Here is a 16140-nt window from a genome sequence, read left to right on the forward strand (position 1 = left end):
GAGCCCCCAGGAGGGCCTCCAGGCTCTCAGGAGAGCCCCCAGGAGGGCCCCCAGGAGAGCCCCCAGGAGGGCCCCCAGGAGGGCCTCCAGGAGGGCCCCAGGAGAGCCTCCAGGCTCAAGGCTCTCAGGAGGGCCTCCAGGTGGTGGTGCAGCTGACCCTGGCCCCCCAGCAGCTCCTAGGTCCTCTTAGCAGGTCTGGCCTCCAGCCGTCTCTCCCTCTCCTGCTCCTTCTCCCGCTGCTGCTCCTTGTCCAGCGCCTCCTTCTGCTTCTGCTGCTGCAGCTTCAACGCTCGTTTCTGAACACAAAGACCAGCGTCAGTCCAGTCGCCCTGCAGGCCTCCAGGAGAGCCTCCAGGAGAGCCTCCAGAACCCCAGGAGAGCCTCCAGGCCCCCAGCCCCCCAGGAGAGCCTCCAGGCCCCAGTCCCTCCGTCCCCAGTCCCCAGTCCCCCAGGAGAGCCTCCAGGAGAGTCTCCAGGAGAGCCCCCAGGAGAGCCTCCAGGCCCCCGTCCCCCAGGCCCCAGTCCCCAGTCCCCCAGGCCTACCTTGAGCTTGGTGGTCCTCTCGTGCAGCAGCATCATGTCCTTCCTTATGGCCACCAGCTTGTTGTGGTAGAGCTTCGCCTCTGTGAACTGAAGAGCTCGTTACTGAAGAGCTTCGCCTCTGTGAACTGAAGAGCTCGTTACTGAAGAGCTCGTTACTGAAGAGCTTCGCCTCTGTGAACTGAAGAGCTCGTTACTGAAGAGCTTCGCCTCTGTGAACTGAAGAGCTCGTTACTGAAGAGCTCGTTACTGAAGAGCTTCGCCTCTGTGAACTGAAGAGCTCGTTACTGAAGAGCTCGTTACTGAAGAGCTTCGCCTCTGTGAACTGAAGAGCTCGTTACTGAAGAGCTCGTTACTGTAGAGCTCGTTACTGAAGAGCTTCGCCTCTGTGAACTGAAGAGCTCGTTACTGAAGAGCTCGTTACTGAAGAGCTTCGCCTCTGTGAACTGAAGAGCTCGTTACTGAAGAGCTCGTTACTGTAGAGCTCGTTACTGAAGAGCTTCGCCTCTGTGAACTGAAGAGCTCGTTACTGAAGAGCTCGTTACTGTAGAGCTCGTTACTGAAGAGCTTCGCCTCTGTGAACTGAAGAGCTCGTTACTGAAGAGCTCGTTACTGAAGGGCTCGTTACTGAAGAGCTTCGCCTCTGTGAACTGAAGAGCTCGTTACTGAAGAGCTTGTTACTGAAGAGCTCGTTACTGTAGAGCTCGTTACTGAAGAGCTTCGCCTCTGTGAACTGAAGAGCTCGTTACTGAAGAGCTCGTTACTGAAGAGCTTCGCCTCTGTGAACTGAAGAGCTCGTTACTGAAGAGCTCGTTACTGAAGAGCTCGTTACTGAAGAGCTTCGCCTCTGTGAACTGAAGAGCTCATTACTGAAGAGCTCGTTACTGAAGAGCTTCGCCTCTGTGAACTGAAGTGCTGGTTACTGAAGAGCTGGTTACTGAAGAGCTTCGCCTCTGAACTGAAGAGCTCGTTACTGAAGAGCTCGTTACTGAAGCGCTTAACCTCTGTGAACTGAAGAGCTCGTTACTGAAGAGCTCGTTACTGAAGAGCTTCACCTCTGTGAACTGAAGAGCTCATTACTGAAGAGCTTATTACTGAAGAGCTTTTTACTGAAGAGCTTCGATACTGAAGGGCTCGTTACTGAAGAGCTTCGCCTCTGTGAACTGAAGAGCTCATTACTGAAGAGCTCGTTACTGAAGAGCTTAACCTCTGTGAACTGAAGAGCTCGTTACTGAAGAGCTTATTACTGAAGAGCTTCGTTTCTGAAGGGCTCGTTACTGAAGAGCTTCGTTACTGAAGGGCTCGTTACAGAAGAGCTTCGCCTCTGTGAACTGAAGAGCTCGTTACTGAAGAGCTTCGTTACTAAAGAGCTCGTTACTGAAGAGCTTATTACTGAAGAGCTTCGTTACTGAAGAGCTGGTTACTGAAGAGCTCGCTACTGAAGAGCTTCGCCTCTGTGAACTGAAGAGCTCGTTACTGAAGAGCTTCGTTACTAAAGAGCTCATTACTGAAGAGCTCATTACTGAAGAGCTTCGCCTCTGTGAACTGAAGAGCTCATTACTGAAGAGCTCGTTACTGAAGAGCTTAACCTCTGTGAACTGAAGAGCTCGTTACTGAAGAGCTTATTACTGAAGAGCTTCGTTTCTGAAGGGCTCGTTACTGAAGAGCTTCGTTACTGAAGGGCTCGTTACAGAAGAGCTTCGCCTCTGTGAACTGAAGAGCTCGTTACTGAAGAGCTTCGTTACTAAAGAGCTCGTTACTGAAGAGCTTATTACTGAAGAGCTTCGTTACTGAAGAGCTGGTTACTGAAGAGCTCGCTACTGAAGAGCTTCGCCTCTGTGAACTGAAGAGCTCGTTACTGAAGAGCTTCGTTACTAAAGAGCTCATTACTGAAGAGCTTCGCCTCTGTGAACTGAAGAGCTCGTTACTGAAGAGCTGGTTACTGAAGAGCTCATTACTGAAGAGCTGGTTACTGAAGAGCTCGCTACTGAAGAGCTCATTACTGAAGAGCTCATTACTGAAGAGCTCGCTACTGAAGAGCTGGTTACAAAGCACCAGGAGGAGAAGAGCTGAGAGAACAGCCTCACCAGGGAGTCCAGGTCCACCAGCAGGGGACAGTCTCTGAACTTGGTGACTTCCTGGTCCAGGGTGTCCAGTAGGATCAGCTGGTTCTGTCTGGTGGAGACAAAACAAACAAACAAACAAACAAACAAGATGAAGAGCAACTCCTGTAAACATTTGGTTCATGTGTTCATGAGGTTCATGACTTGAAGGGTTCTAGTTTCAACACGAAGCACGAACTAAACTTTATTAGTTATAATAAGTTATAATTAGTCATATAAACTTATATTAGGACTTTAAGGTGACAGAGGGACACCCGTTGACGTGGGGTGAACCACCACCCTCCACCACCACCTCCACCTCCACCACCACGTCCCTCCACCACCACCACCACCTCCACCACCACGTCCCTCCACCACCACCACCACCCTCCACCACCACGTCCCTCCACCACCACCACCACGTCCCTCCACCACCACCACCACCCTCCACCACCACGTCCCTCCACCACCACCACCACCACCCTCCACCACCACGTCCCTCCACCACCACGTCCCTCCACCACCACCACCACGTCCCTCCACCACCACCACCACCCTCCACCACCACGTCCCTCCACCACCACCACCACGTCCCTCCACCACCACGTCCCTCCACCACCACCACCACCTCCACCACCACGTCGCTCCACCCGGTGGACTCAAACACCCACCTGAGCTCCATCAGGGCCCGTCTGGAGTTCTGCAGGTCTGGCAGGTAGTGGGACAGAAGTCCCTCTGTGAGTCTGTCCACCGCACGTCTGTCCACGTATTCGTCCTCTCCTGGGGCGGAGCGTCCCCCGTCCAGGACTTCCTGCTGCGCCGGCCGGAGGTCTGGGAGACACCAGGACAGAACATAGACAACATGTTGCTCGTTTCATGACGATGATGATGATGAAGGAGTGAAGATGAACCATGAAACCATGAAACGTCCACTTCTGCTACGACCATGCAGAAAAGACAAATCTGTCTGTCTAGTGTCTCGGTATTGTTTCTAAGAGTCGTCTTCATGTCCAGGTGAGGACCAGGAACCCTCCTGACGGAGGTCATGTCCAGGTGAGGACCAGGAACCCTCCTGACGGAGGTCATGGCCAGGTGAGGACCAGGAACCTCCTGACGGAGGTCATGTCCAGGTGAGGACCAGGAACCCTCCTGACGGAGGTCATGTCCAGGTGAGGACCAGGAACCCCCCTGACGGAGGTCATGTCCAGGTGAGGACCAGGAACTCACTGACGGAGGTCATGTCCAGGTGAGGACCAGGAACCCACTGACGGAGGTCAAACACAGTTTCATCCACTAGAGTCCAAGTTTCCACCATGAAAAAGTGACAGTTGAGTTTTCAGATGTTTGCAGGCGAGACGAGTCGTCAGTCGAGAAGACGAGTCGTCAGTCGTCCAGGGAGACGAGTCGTCAGTCGAGGAGACGAGTCGTCAGTCGTCCAGGGAGACGAGTCGTCAGTCGGGGAGACGAGTCGTCAGTCGTCCAGGGAGACGAGTCGTCAGTCGTCCAGGGAGACGAGTCGTCAGTCGAGGAGATGAGTCGTCAGTCGTCCAGGGAGACGAGTCGTCAGTCCTCCAGGGAGACGAGTCGTCAGTCGGGGAGACGAGTCGTCAGTCCTCCAGGGAGACGAGTCGTCAGTCGAGGAGACGAGTCGTCAGTCGTCCAGGGAGACGAGTCGTCAGTCGAGGAGACGAGTCGTCAGTCGTCCAGGGAGACGAGTCGTCAGTTGGGGAGACGAGTCGTCAGTCGGGGAGACGAGTCGTCAGTCGTCCAGGGAGACGAGTCGTCAGTCGAGGAGACGAGTCGTCAGTCGTCCAGGGAGACGAGTCGTCAGTCGAGGAGATGAGTCGTCAGTCGTCCAGGGAGACGAGTCGTCAGTCGGGGAGACGAGTCGTCAGTCCTCCAGGGAGACGAGTCGTCAGTCGAGGAGACGAGTCGTCAGTCGTCCAGGGAGACGAGTCGTCAGTCGGGGAGACGAGTCGTCAGTCGTCCAGGGAGACGAGTCGTCAGTCGAGGAGACGAGTCGTCAGTCGTCCAGGGAGACGAGTCGTCAGTCGAGGAGACGAGTCGTCAGTCGTCCAGGGAGACGAGTCGTCAGTCGAGGAGATGAGTCGTCAGTCGTCCAGGGAGACGAGTCGTCAGTCGAGGAGACGAGTCGTCAGTCGAGGAGACGAGTCGTCAGTCGTCCAGGGAGACGAGTCGTCAGTCGTCCAGGGAGACGAGTCGTCAGTCGTCCAGGGAGACGAGTCGTCAGTCCTCCAGGGAGACGAGTCGTCAGTCCTCCAGGGAGACGAGTCGTCAGTCGTCCAGGGAGACGAGTCGTCAGTCGTCCAGGGAGACGAGTCGTCAGTCTCAACGACTGCAGGTCAAGTCACATGAAGTTGATTTGCCGGCGCCGACTCAGCACTTCCTGCTCTGAATGGCTCCTTTGTTTGACGGCTAAAAAGACTTTGGACCTGCTGAGTTAATAAAACGTCTCATGAACTCTGGAGAGGAAGAAACACTGTAATGGAAGTGATTGTAGAAACACTGAACGGTAAACTGTCTGCACTGACCCTTCACCCAGTTCTTCATGAGACTCTCTGATCATATCATATAGAATAAAATATAGAATTCTCTTTGATGTGACCGCCTCACTGTTTCAATAGTCAATAATCAATAATCACTGAGTGTTGAACCAGGAGACTTTGTCAATAATCACTAGAACCATGGGGGCTTTACCAAAGGGATGAAGAAACTATCGATCATCTATAGATGATCATCTATAGATCTATAGATCTATAGCTCTATAGAGCTATAACTCTATAGATCTATAGCTCTATAGATCTATAGAGCTATAGATCTATCCATAGATAGATATAGTACTCTATAGATAGATCTATAGATCCATAGATCTATCTAATCAGCGGAGGAAGCTCCAGTTTCCAGTTCCCACATTCACCTCCTCCTCCTCCACCCTCACCTCCACCTCCATCTTCACCGTGTGGAGGTTCACTCTGGGACGCAGGTCCTTCATCCTCCATCTCCTCTTCCTCCACCTGCACACACACACACACACACACACACACACACACACACACACACACACACACACACACACACACACACACACACACACACACACACACACACACGTTACGGTCCATTGAAAAGCAAGCTGAACCGAGCCGAGCCGAGCCGAGCCGGGCCGAGCCGAGCCGGGCCGAGCGGCCCCCCCAGCCCCCCTCACCAGTCACGCCTCCCCCCCGGTGTGCAGCTCGTCCCGGTCCTGCGGGGTTCCGGACCGTCGGAGGACCAGAGGAAGAGGAAGGGTTCCGGATGTGCTGCCGCAGCAGGAGAAACACGTCATGTGACTGTTGCGTCATCACGTGACCGCGCTGCTCGCGACTCCCCGGCAGTGCGGAGGAAGTGTCGGACGCTGTTTTCTCCCCTCCTGACGTGACGCTTCGCCCCGGGACCGTGGGACCGAGGGACCGAGGGACCGAGCGGCCGGTGAGCGGCGGCCGCCTCCTGACGAGCTGCGGCTCCTTCCGGTTCGTTCTGTCGGAGAGGAAGAGTCGCGAGCGCGGAGCTAGCGGAGGCTAACGTGCTAGCCCCCGGCGGGACGGGACTGAAGTCTGTCAAACACCCACGTTCACGCGCTCATCGCACGTGACACGTCACGCAGCTGCTCCTGACGTCACTGACCTCTGGAAACACCGACGTGAAGCTCCCCCACCTCACCTGTTCAGGTAAGAACCAATCAGGAGGCTTCTCGTGACGCAGACCGGAAGTTTCAGAGTTAGTAAAACGCCTGGTCGTGTTTGTGTCAATAACGTCGTCTGAGTCAATATTTGCACCTTTTTCCCAGGAGAAGTCGAACTTTAAAACGTTTTTATCATTCTTCTGTAATCAAATACCTAAAACTGCGTTATAAGAGGAAAAGGGACAGAACGGAATTTAATTTTCTTCAACTTTTTATAAATTCTTGAAAAGTGCAGATTGAACACACAGAAATCTATTTTAAACTATTTTACAACAACTGGGACAATTTGACATTTGTGGAGCTTCTGAGTCCACGTTGACACTTCCCCAGTTTTGTTTTTTAAACTGATATTCCCATCTTTCCATTTAAAAATCAAAATGTTAAGTTCCACGGATCCACATGTCCACCTGGTCCAGAGCTGCTGTGAGCAGCCTGACCTGTAGGGGGCAGTGTAGCAGGAAGCCTGAAGCCACGACAGCCAATCAGAATCATTCCTCTCCTCCACTATCTGGCCTGGATGGAGGGATGATGGATGATGGATGGAGATTGATTTTCCTTGTGTGGATGAAGTTGAAAGGATCGGCTTGCAGTAGTTGAATTATTCATGTTCCTGGAAATATAAAAAACCCCACCAGCATTTTGTATCTTTTTTATTTATCTTTAATTATTGTCTTCAACACTAAAGGAATTTGTGTAAAGATACTAACTTGAGTTTTTATTGTTGATTTCATAGATGTATCGAGTTAAATACTTCTCTTTGCCTTCAGTTTCCTAAGTGGAGCAGCAAGAGTCATGTTACGGAAATGTACAATATTCAGTATAAATAGTGAGCGTATTTTGTACAGTGTAATCTAATACTTGGTCTGCTGATAAGATCAAAGTGGAAACTTGCTATGATCAAAGGCCAGGTTTAAAGGAGTGGCGTCATTATTTGAGTGTGATTCTATTGTCGTCCTCTACTTTACATTCACACCAGCTTCTGTCTGTCTTGTTTTGATCTTCAGTAATTATCAGACAGAATAAAGAAGAAATACTTTCTCATTGTATTTGTATCACACAAAGACATCAAAGTGCAAAATAAAAGGTAAAAAACTGGTTTGTGAGGCCAAACAGTTGATCACTTGCTTTAAGGTTGTTGCTCCAAACAGTATTAGAAAGTACTGAAGTTACTTACAAAACAATGTTTGGGTCATAAAAGTTTATGAGACGTTGTATAAATGACTAAAAGAGGATTTCCTGAGACTTTATGTCCTCAGGCCTGTTTATAAGGCACACAGAACACTAAAGTATTATTGTCTCTCCGGAAGTCGTTGACGCACCTCAGTTAAGCTGTTTGTTCAGTAAACTTCACGAAGTACCGAGTGTCTCCGGTCTGTAGTTTGACTCCATCATGAGTGACGAGTTCGACTCTAAGAAGACGAACTTTGTCTGAATTCAGTCGCTTTGTGGAAGAAACTCTTCATTTTGGTTCCTGGTTTAACTGTGAGCATGAAGTTGAAGAGGATTTAGTGATGAAACACTGGAGTCATGGAGCTGTCTGATTGTGGGAGGAGTCAAAGGGGCGGAGCCTACCTTGACTGTGATTGGCTGAACCCCGATGACACTATATAGGGTTTGATTTCTGACAGTCAGTACTGCTGGAGAACCTTCAGGAAGTCGTTCCAGCTGTGGAGACGGTCAGTACTGCAGGAGAACCTTTATAGAGTCGATTTAGCAGAACATGAGTCGTTTCAGACAGGTGACGCGTGGGTCCAGGTTCGATCCTGGATGGATTGGCCCCGCCCTTATTTCAGACCCATGAGAGGAAGCATCATGAACGTACCTAACAAAGCTCTTCTTGTCTCCAATGTGACGGTCGTGTCCTGGTTGTGGTCCTGCAGGTGGTGGTGTCCTGGTTGTGGTCCTGCAGCTGGTGGTGTCCCGGTTGTGGTCCTGCAGGTGCCGAGGTGGAGCAGAATGCAGGTCTCCCACCGTCTGTCCGTCGTGACCTGAGAGAGACCAGCTGTCCACACTAGAGCTCGTCTTGTCCAGGAGACGCGAGGATGTCTGGAGGGAACCTGTTCAGCAAGGTGCGCTCCGCCTTCCGGAGGGAGCGCAGCGACTGGGACCTGAGCGACTCCGCCCCCTTCGACTTCTCCGACGAGCTGGCGGAGGACGAGGCGCCCAAGTTCAACAAGCTGAAGGTGGTGGTGTCCGGCGAGATGTCCGACTACTCGGCCGGGGCGCCGTCCAACGGCGTGGCGGTGAACACGGTGGTGGTGGACGAGGACGACGACTCCCTCCTGGACTCGTCCTCCGCCCTGGGCAGCCCCGGACTCAACATGGACCCGTGTGACAACTGCTCCAGGAAGAGGGAGCGGCTGAAACACCGGCGGGTGATGAAGAGGCTCGCCGTCGCCGCCCTGCTGTACTTCCTCTTCATGACGGGCGAAATCATCGGTGAGTGTCGCTGACGTCTGCTGGACACCTTCAGCTGGTTGACGTCGTCGTGTGGGTGGAGGTTCTCTGTCGTGACGGTGCATCAGATTAGCTGGAGGCTGGATGGAGATCTACTTTGATCTTTGTCAGACTTTGATCTTTGTCAGAACGATGGAATCAAACTGGTTCCTGTGTTTAGATTCCTGGGATTCTTTTAGTTACTTTAACAAACCTTCTCTTAACGATTCCAGTGGGCCTCAATGACGTCGCCGCACACGTTGTGTAACTCACCCGGAGAGTAACTCACCCGGAGAGTAACTCACCCGGAGAGTAACTCACCCGGAGAGTAACTCACCCGGAGAGCTACTCACCCGGAGAGTAACTCACCCGGAGAGCAACTCACCCGGAGAGTAACTAGCCCGGAGAGCAACTCACCCGGAGAGCAACTCACCCGGAGAGTAACTAATCCGGAGAGCTACTCACCCGGAGAGCAACTCACCCGGAGAGCAACTAATCCGGAGAGTAACTAATCCGGAGAGCAACTCACCCGGAGAGCAACTCACCCGGAGAGCAACTCACCCGGAGAGCAACTCACCCGGAGAGCAACTCACCCGGAGAGCAACTCACCCGGAGAGTAACTCACCCGGAGAGTAACTCACCCGGAGAGTAACTAACCCGGAGTAGGCCTGGACAATAAACCCAGAATGAATGAAACTGGTTATTCAGTGTTTAAAACAAAAGAAAAGAAACAGACCTGGAACTCATCGTTGGTTTGTTGTTGGTCCTGCAGCAGAACATTGAAGTGTCTAGTTCTAAAAGACCGTCCCAGCATGTCTCCGTCTCCGTGTCGTCCTGCTTGCAGGAGGTTACGTCTCCAACAGTCTGGCCATCATGAGCGACGCCGTCCACATCCTGACGGACGTGGTGGGGATCCTGTTCTCCCTGCTGGCCCTCTGGCTCTCCACCAAGCCCCCCAGCAACAGGTTCACCTTCGGCCTCCATCGCCTGGGTGAGTTCCTACCAGCCGTCCCCCGTGTCCAAACTGTCCAATAGAAAGACGAGAAGCTCAAACGTTTTCCACATCGAGCAGCGGAGAAGCAAAACGGGAGCTTTTAGATCAGCGGGAAGACGTTTGATAACTAGGCAGCGTCTCACATCAGCAGGATTAGCTTAGCTTAGCATGAGCGCTGCAGCTTGCTGCCATTGAGATAAGTTTCTACATGTTGAGATCAAAGTGAATTCTTACAAAGGGACAAAGGGACAAAGACCAGAGTCGGACTACGACATGAACCTTCCCAGGTCACAACAGAAGGAAAGTGAGAGATGAGCCCAGTGAATCCTGGGAACTCACCCGTCCAGCAGTGTTGAAGCCAGGGCGCCACGTATGGGAGGTAGGGCGCCACGTATGGGAGGTAGGGCGCCACGTATGGGAGGTAGGGCGCCAGGTATGGAAGGTAGGGAACCAGGTATGGGAGGTAGGGCGCCAGGTATGGAAGGTAGGGAACCAGGTATGGAAGGTAGGGCGCCAGTTATGGAAGGTAGGGCGCCACATGTGGAAGGTAGGGTACCACGTATGGAAGGTAGGGCACCAGGTATGGAAGGTAGGGCACCAGGTATGGAAGGTAGGGCACCAGTTATGGAAGGTAGGGCACCCGGTATGGAAGGTAGGGCACCAGGTATGGAAGGTAGGGCACCAGGTATGGAAGGTAGGGCACCAGGTATGGAAGGTAGAAAAGGTGCTGGTTTCTTTCCTCACGTCTTTAAATAAAAACCTTTGAGTCTTCAAACCTGCCGCCACTCTGGGAGCATGAGCTTCCTTTATTGACCCCCCCCCCCCCCCCCCCGGTGGTGTAGAGGTGGTGTCGGCGGTGCTCAGCGTCCTGCTGATCTACGTCCTGACGGGGGTCCTGCTCTACGAGGCCGTCCAGAGGACGCTGCACCAGGACTTCAGCATCGACGGGGACGTCATGCTCATCACCGCCGCGGTGGGCGTCGCCGTCAACCTCATGTAGGTGGAGCCTATCAGGGTGCCGTACGGCGGTACGACGCACCTCCCATTTCCTGTCCTCGTGTGCTCAGCATGGTGTTACTGGGGAGCAGGTGGTGTTACTGGGGACCAGCAGGTGGTGTTACTGGGGAGCAGGTGGTGTTACTGGGGAGCAGGTGGTGTTACTGGGGAGCAGCAGGTGGTGTTACTGGGGAGCAGGTGGTGTTACTGGGTAGCAGGTGGTGTTACTGGGGAGCAGCAGGTGGTGTTACTGGGTAGCAGGTGGTGTTACTGGGGAGCAGGTGGTGTTACTGGGGAGCAGCAGGTGGTGTTACTGGGTAGCAGGTGGTGTTACTGGGGAGCAGGTGGTGTTACTGGGGACCAGCAGGTGGTGTTACTGGGGAGCAGGTGGTGTTACTGGGGAGCAGCAGGTGGTGTTACTGGGTAGCAGGTGGTGTTACTGGGGAGCAGGTGGTGTTACTGGGGAGCAGCAGGTGGTGTTACTGGGTAGCAGGTGGTGTTACTGGGGAGCAGGTGGTGTTACTGGGGAGCAGCAGGTGGTGTTACTGGGTAGCAGGTGGTGTTACTGGGGAGCAGGTGGTGTTACTGGGGAGCAGGTGGTGTCAGCAGATCAAAGGGATCAGAGTCCAGATGTTGACGTTAATTATTAGCTCGTCTCCAACATGTCGGTGTAGAAACTCGACGTGTCGCAGGTCAAAGGTCACGAGCTGCAGGAAACGAGGACAGACGTCAAGGAAAAGATCTTAGGAGTCGAGGCCACACAACACTGAGCGAGCTAACTAGCGTTAGCCTCAGAGCCGCGCTGTCGGGGGGAGATGGTGAAAACTCCCACAATGCAACAGCTGCAGGAGACGAGTTTCATTCAACAGTTGAGCTCATTGTTGTTTTCTGCCGTAATTGTTTCCATGAAGAAGAGAAACCTGTTGGAGGGGAAAGGTCAGGGTGGCGCCGCGCGGCTCCACTGCTCCACCCCACTCCTCCACTCCTCCACTCCTCCACTCCTCCACTCCGCCCCTCCACCACTCTACTCCGCCCCTCCACTCCACTCCTCCACTCCACCCCTCCACTCCTCCACTCCGCCCCTCCACTCTACTCCGCCCCTCCACTCTACTCCGCCCCTCCACTCCGCCCCTCCACTCCGCCCCTCCACTCCGCCCCTACACTCCGCCCCTCCACTCCGCCCCTCCACTCCTCCACTCCGCCCCTCCACTCCGCCCCTCCACTCCGCCCCTCCACTCCACCCCTCCACTCCGCCCCTCCACTCCGCCCCTACACTCCACCCCTCCACTCCGCCCCTCCACTCCGCCCCTACACTCCGCCCCTCCACTCCGCCCCTCCACTCCTCCACTACACTCCTCCACTCCACTCCGCCCCTACACTCCGCCCCTACACTCCGCCCCTACACTCCGCCCCTCCACTCCGCCCCTCCACTCCACCCCTCCACTCCACCCCTCGACTCCGCCCCTCCACTCCGCCCCTCCACTCCACCCCTCCACTCCACCCCTCCACTCCGCCCCTCCACTCCACCCCTACACTCCACCCCTCCACTCCACCCCTACACTCCACCCCTCCACTCCGCCCCTCCACTCCTCCACTCTACTCCGCCCCTCCACTCCACTCCTCCACTCCACTCCTCCACTCCGCCCCTCGACTCCGCCCCTCCACTGAACTGTTTCACGGCCTGCTACGTCAGGCGTGGCGTCCTGAACACCTGACCTGGACACGTTTCCTCTGTTGGTCCTTCAGAATGGGTTTCCTGCTGAACCAGGGCGGTCACCTGCACTCCCACGGCCACGCCCACTCCCACGGCCACGCCCACTCCCCCGCGGCGTCGGGGAGGGCGGGGCCACAGCAGCGCTCGCACGGCAGCCTGGCGGTCCGAGCGGCCTTCATCCACGCCGTGGGGGATCTTCTGCAGAGCGTGGGGGTTCTCATCGCCGCCTACATCGTCCGCTTCAAGGTTCTGACCTCACGTTCTCCAACAACTAACTTCACCTTCAAACTACCCTTAACATGGCGCTTTATTGTGTTAACATGCAATTATTATCTCTTCTGGAGACACAACACTTTATTACAAGAATGATTCTGACCCATTTTCCAACAAAATAAAATATAACAAAATAATATGAACATTAAAAAAGTAGAGAAATATGTTATTAATAATAATACTACAAAGTGTAAATCAATGAACAGAACATACTGTGATAAATCACAAACAGTAAAATTGAGAAGACGGACATAAATCAAAACCTTCATGTAATTTAGACGAATGTAAAGAAGTAGTAATGTACCAGAATACTGTCAGGTGAGTTTATTAGACTAGTGAAGCAGTGGTTGGTCAAACTAACCAGGTTAGTGAGCAGCTTTCTGTCCCTCAGGCCAGCAGCTTTTCTCTACGGAAGCACAGGAGGGACAAAAGTCACAATGAATAGAGGATCAATAATAAATCAATCATACACAGGTAGTGGTGGTGTTGTGGGCGGGGCTTCCTGTTCAGGGTGACCTGGTCACATGATTCCAGGGGGAGCACTTCCTGTTCCTGCCACCAGGTGTCCTGCATTCTTCCTTGCTTCCTGTACAATATTGTAAATATGTCTTTTGATGAACAATCTGCTGGTGATGATGGTTCCTGGTGTCATGTGGGCGTGGCCTCTCGGGGGCGTGGCCTCTCATCCTCGTTTATATTTCCAGGTTTAGTGACGAACAGAGGAAACATCGGCTCTGGAGTCCTCCTCCATCTCCTCCTCCTCCTCCTCCTCCTCCTCCTCCTTCTGCTCCTGCCCCCGCCTCCTCCTCCTCCTCCTCCTCCTCCTCCTCCTCCTCCTCCTCCTCCTCTTCCTCCATCTTCACTTCCTCCTCCTCCTGCTCCTCCTCCTGAACTGTGTCCTGTCCCTCCAGCCGGAGCTGAAGCTGGCCGACCCCGTCTGCACCTACATCTTCTCCATCCTGGTTCTTTTCACCACCTTCAGGATCATCAGGGACACTGGCGTCATTGTTCTGGAAGGTGAGCTGCTCCTCCTGCTGCTCCTCCTGCTCTTCTCCTCCTCCTGCTGCTCCTCCTCCTCTCCTCCTCCTGCTGCTCTTCTCCTCCTCCTCCTGCTCCTCCTACTCCTCCTCCTGCTCCTCTCCTCCTCCTGCTCTTCTCCTCCTCCTGCTGCTCCTCCTCCTCCTGCTCCTCTCCTCCTCCTGCTCCTCTTCTCCTCCTCCTCCTCCTGCTCCTCTCCTCCTCCTGCTCTTCTCCTCCTCCTGCTGCTCCTCTCCTCCTCCTGCTGCTCCTCTCCTCCTCCTGCTCCTCTTCTCCTCCTCCTCCTGCTCCTCCTCCTACTCCTCCTCCTCTCCTCCTCCTGCTGCTCCTGCTCCTCTCCTCCTCCTGCTGCTCCTCTCCTCCTCCTGCTGCTCCTCTCCTCCTCCTGCTCCTCTTCTCCTCCTCCTGCTGCTCCTCTCCTCCTCCTGCTGCTCCTCTCCTCCTCCTGCTGCTCCTCCTCCTCCTGTTCCTCTCTGGTCTGAAGACCTCACCAGTACATTGTAGTGATGCTGCTGTTGGCTCCGCCCCCTCAGGTGTCCCCCGCCACCTGGACACTCAGCGAATCAGAGAGCAGCTGCTGAAGCTGGAGGACGTCCAGTCGGTGGACGAGCTGAACATCTGGGCGCTGACGGGGGACAAGACGGCGGCGCTGGTCCACCTGCAGCTGGGTGAGACGAGCTCTGATGACCACTTCCTGTTGACTGAGAGGAATTAGTGGATCAAAAGACTTTTCTACCTTTGAGGGTTTTAACCCTTTGATCATTTTACTTTGAAGTCAAATCAGTTAATCAGTCATTTGGATCCATTTCTAAAGTCAAACTGTTGATTCAGTGCTTCTGATTGTATATTTGTGCTAAGTGAAGTGTTTTACGCTCGTTAGTGTTTCTACTGGATCAAAGACGTTTACTTTTCCTGCAGCTTGTTTTTCATTGTAAAGTTTCACAATGAAGTGTTGAAGTGTTGATTTCTGGACATTTGCTGAATCCAGTGTGGCGCCGACACGCTTCCTTCTGCATTTCTGTCACTTGGATCCACTTCCTGAGTGTTGACCGCAGTGTGTGTCCACAGCGCCCTCCAGTGGCCACAGCTGGGAGGAGGTGCAGGCCAAGGCCCGCCACCTGCTGCTGCACAGCTTCGGCTTGAGCCGCTGCACCGTCCAGGTCCAGACGCACCGGCAGAGGGTGGAGCGCTGCTGCGCCCACTGCCAGCAGCCCAGCACCTGAACCACAGAGCCAGCGCCCCCCCCCCCCCCCCCCCCCCACCCAGCCGGGGGGGGGGGGGGGGGGGGGTCTGCCGCAGGAACCACAGCTGCTCACAGAATTGTAGATATAAACACTAGATGCTGCACCTGTTGACGCCACCAGCCTCCAGGGCCGCCATCTTGGAGAGGTCTCCTGCTCGAGCCGCCATCTTGGAGAGGTCTCCTGCTCGAGCCGCCATCTTGGAGAGGTCTCCTGCTCGAGCCGCCATCTTGGAGAGGTCTCCTGCTGTGCCTCCAGTGGATCTTTACCTGGAGCTGCAGAGGGAGACCTCTCCAAGATGGCGGCCCTGGAGGCGCTGCCATGCTGTGCAGCCTCCGGTGTTCCTCTGCAGGACACCAGGTGCCAAAGGAAAGACGTGATGAAAGAAGAAGTTGCCCTTAATTCACCATTAAAGCCTCTTGCATTTTGTATATTAGCGTTTGGTTTCACTTCTCCTGACGGCCGCTGCAGCTCTGAACGGAGCTAGCGCTCTAAAAGAACGTTAGCGAGTGAAGAGTGACCTCGTGGTATTAAACCTCAGTGTTGAGCAGGAAAGGGGCGGAGCTTCACATTAACTCCACTTTCTTCCAGCTCGTCTGACAATCAGGTGGTGAAGAACTCATTTCCTCCTGTTTTCCCGCTACGTCAGGTGACGTGGGTCTGGAGGCGGAGCTGCAGTTTGTCACTTCTGGTGTTTCTGCACTTTTCTTCTTGAAGGGACGTCAGGAAGTGGGTCTTTGTTTTGGTTTGTAATAAAGTATTAAACTTGATTTTGGTGTCACTGTTCTGTCTAGAACCTCCAGAGAACAAGGAGATCTAGAACCTCTGGAGAATGAGGAGATCTAGAACCTCTGGAGAACGAGGAGATCTAGAACCTCTGGAGAACAAGATCTAGAACCTCTGGAGAATGAGGAGATTTAGAACCTCTGGAGAACAAGATCTAGAACCTCCAGAGAACGAGGAGATCTAGAACCTCTGGAGAACGAGGAGATCTAGAACCTCTGGAGAACGAGGAGATCCTGAACGTCTAAAAGCAGCAGAACCAGTGAATAAAAGCCGTTTTA

At 53.9% G+C, this 16140-nt stretch overlaps 2 protein-coding genes across 3 annotated transcripts in view; one reads left to right on the plus strand and one right to left on the minus strand.

The window, feature by feature from the left end:
- bloc1s6 (biogenesis of lysosomal organelles complex-1, subunit 6, pallidin) overlaps nucleotides 1-5987 on the minus strand; it is a 7093-nt gene extending 1106 nt beyond the window's left edge. For both annotated transcript variants that reach the window (XR_013936700.1, XM_080499563.1), the window contains exons 1-6: nucleotides 5869-5987; nucleotides 5602-5677; nucleotides 3314-3473; nucleotides 2628-2715; nucleotides 544-630; nucleotides 1-296 (exon numbers count right to left, since the gene is read on the minus strand). The exon at nucleotides 1-296 is cut by the window's left edge. Coding sequence is in view for 1 of the 2 variants with exons in the window: in XM_080499563.1 (XP_080355689.1) it covers nucleotides 177-296; nucleotides 544-630; nucleotides 2628-2715; nucleotides 3314-3473; nucleotides 5602-5662 (516 nt within the window). In the remaining variant the exon portion in view is untranslated. The remainder of the gene's footprint in view (nucleotides 297-543; nucleotides 631-2627; nucleotides 2716-3313; nucleotides 3474-5601; nucleotides 5678-5868) is intronic.
- Nucleotides 5988-6010: 23 nt separating this feature from the next.
- Nucleotides 6011-15846, plus strand: slc30a4 (solute carrier family 30 member 4). Its single transcript, XM_080499447.1, has 8 exons — nucleotides 6011-6370; nucleotides 8265-8823; nucleotides 9665-9811; nucleotides 10657-10810; nucleotides 12557-12770; nucleotides 13709-13814; nucleotides 14369-14503; nucleotides 14904-15846. The coding sequence occupies exons 2-8, from the start codon at nucleotides 8427-8429 to the stop codon at nucleotides 15056-15058; spliced, it is 1308 nt and encodes a 435-aa protein (XP_080355573.1). The 5' UTR covers nucleotides 6011-6370; nucleotides 8265-8426; the 3' UTR covers nucleotides 15059-15846.
- The last annotated feature ends 294 nt before the right edge of the window (nucleotides 15847-16140 follow it).

Source organism: Blennius ocellaris, assembly GCF_963422515.1.
Source record: "Blennius ocellaris genome assembly, chromosome: 1".
In the NCBI taxonomy this organism is placed as follows: Eukaryota; Metazoa; Chordata; class Actinopteri; order Blenniiformes; family Blenniidae; genus Blennius; species Blennius ocellaris.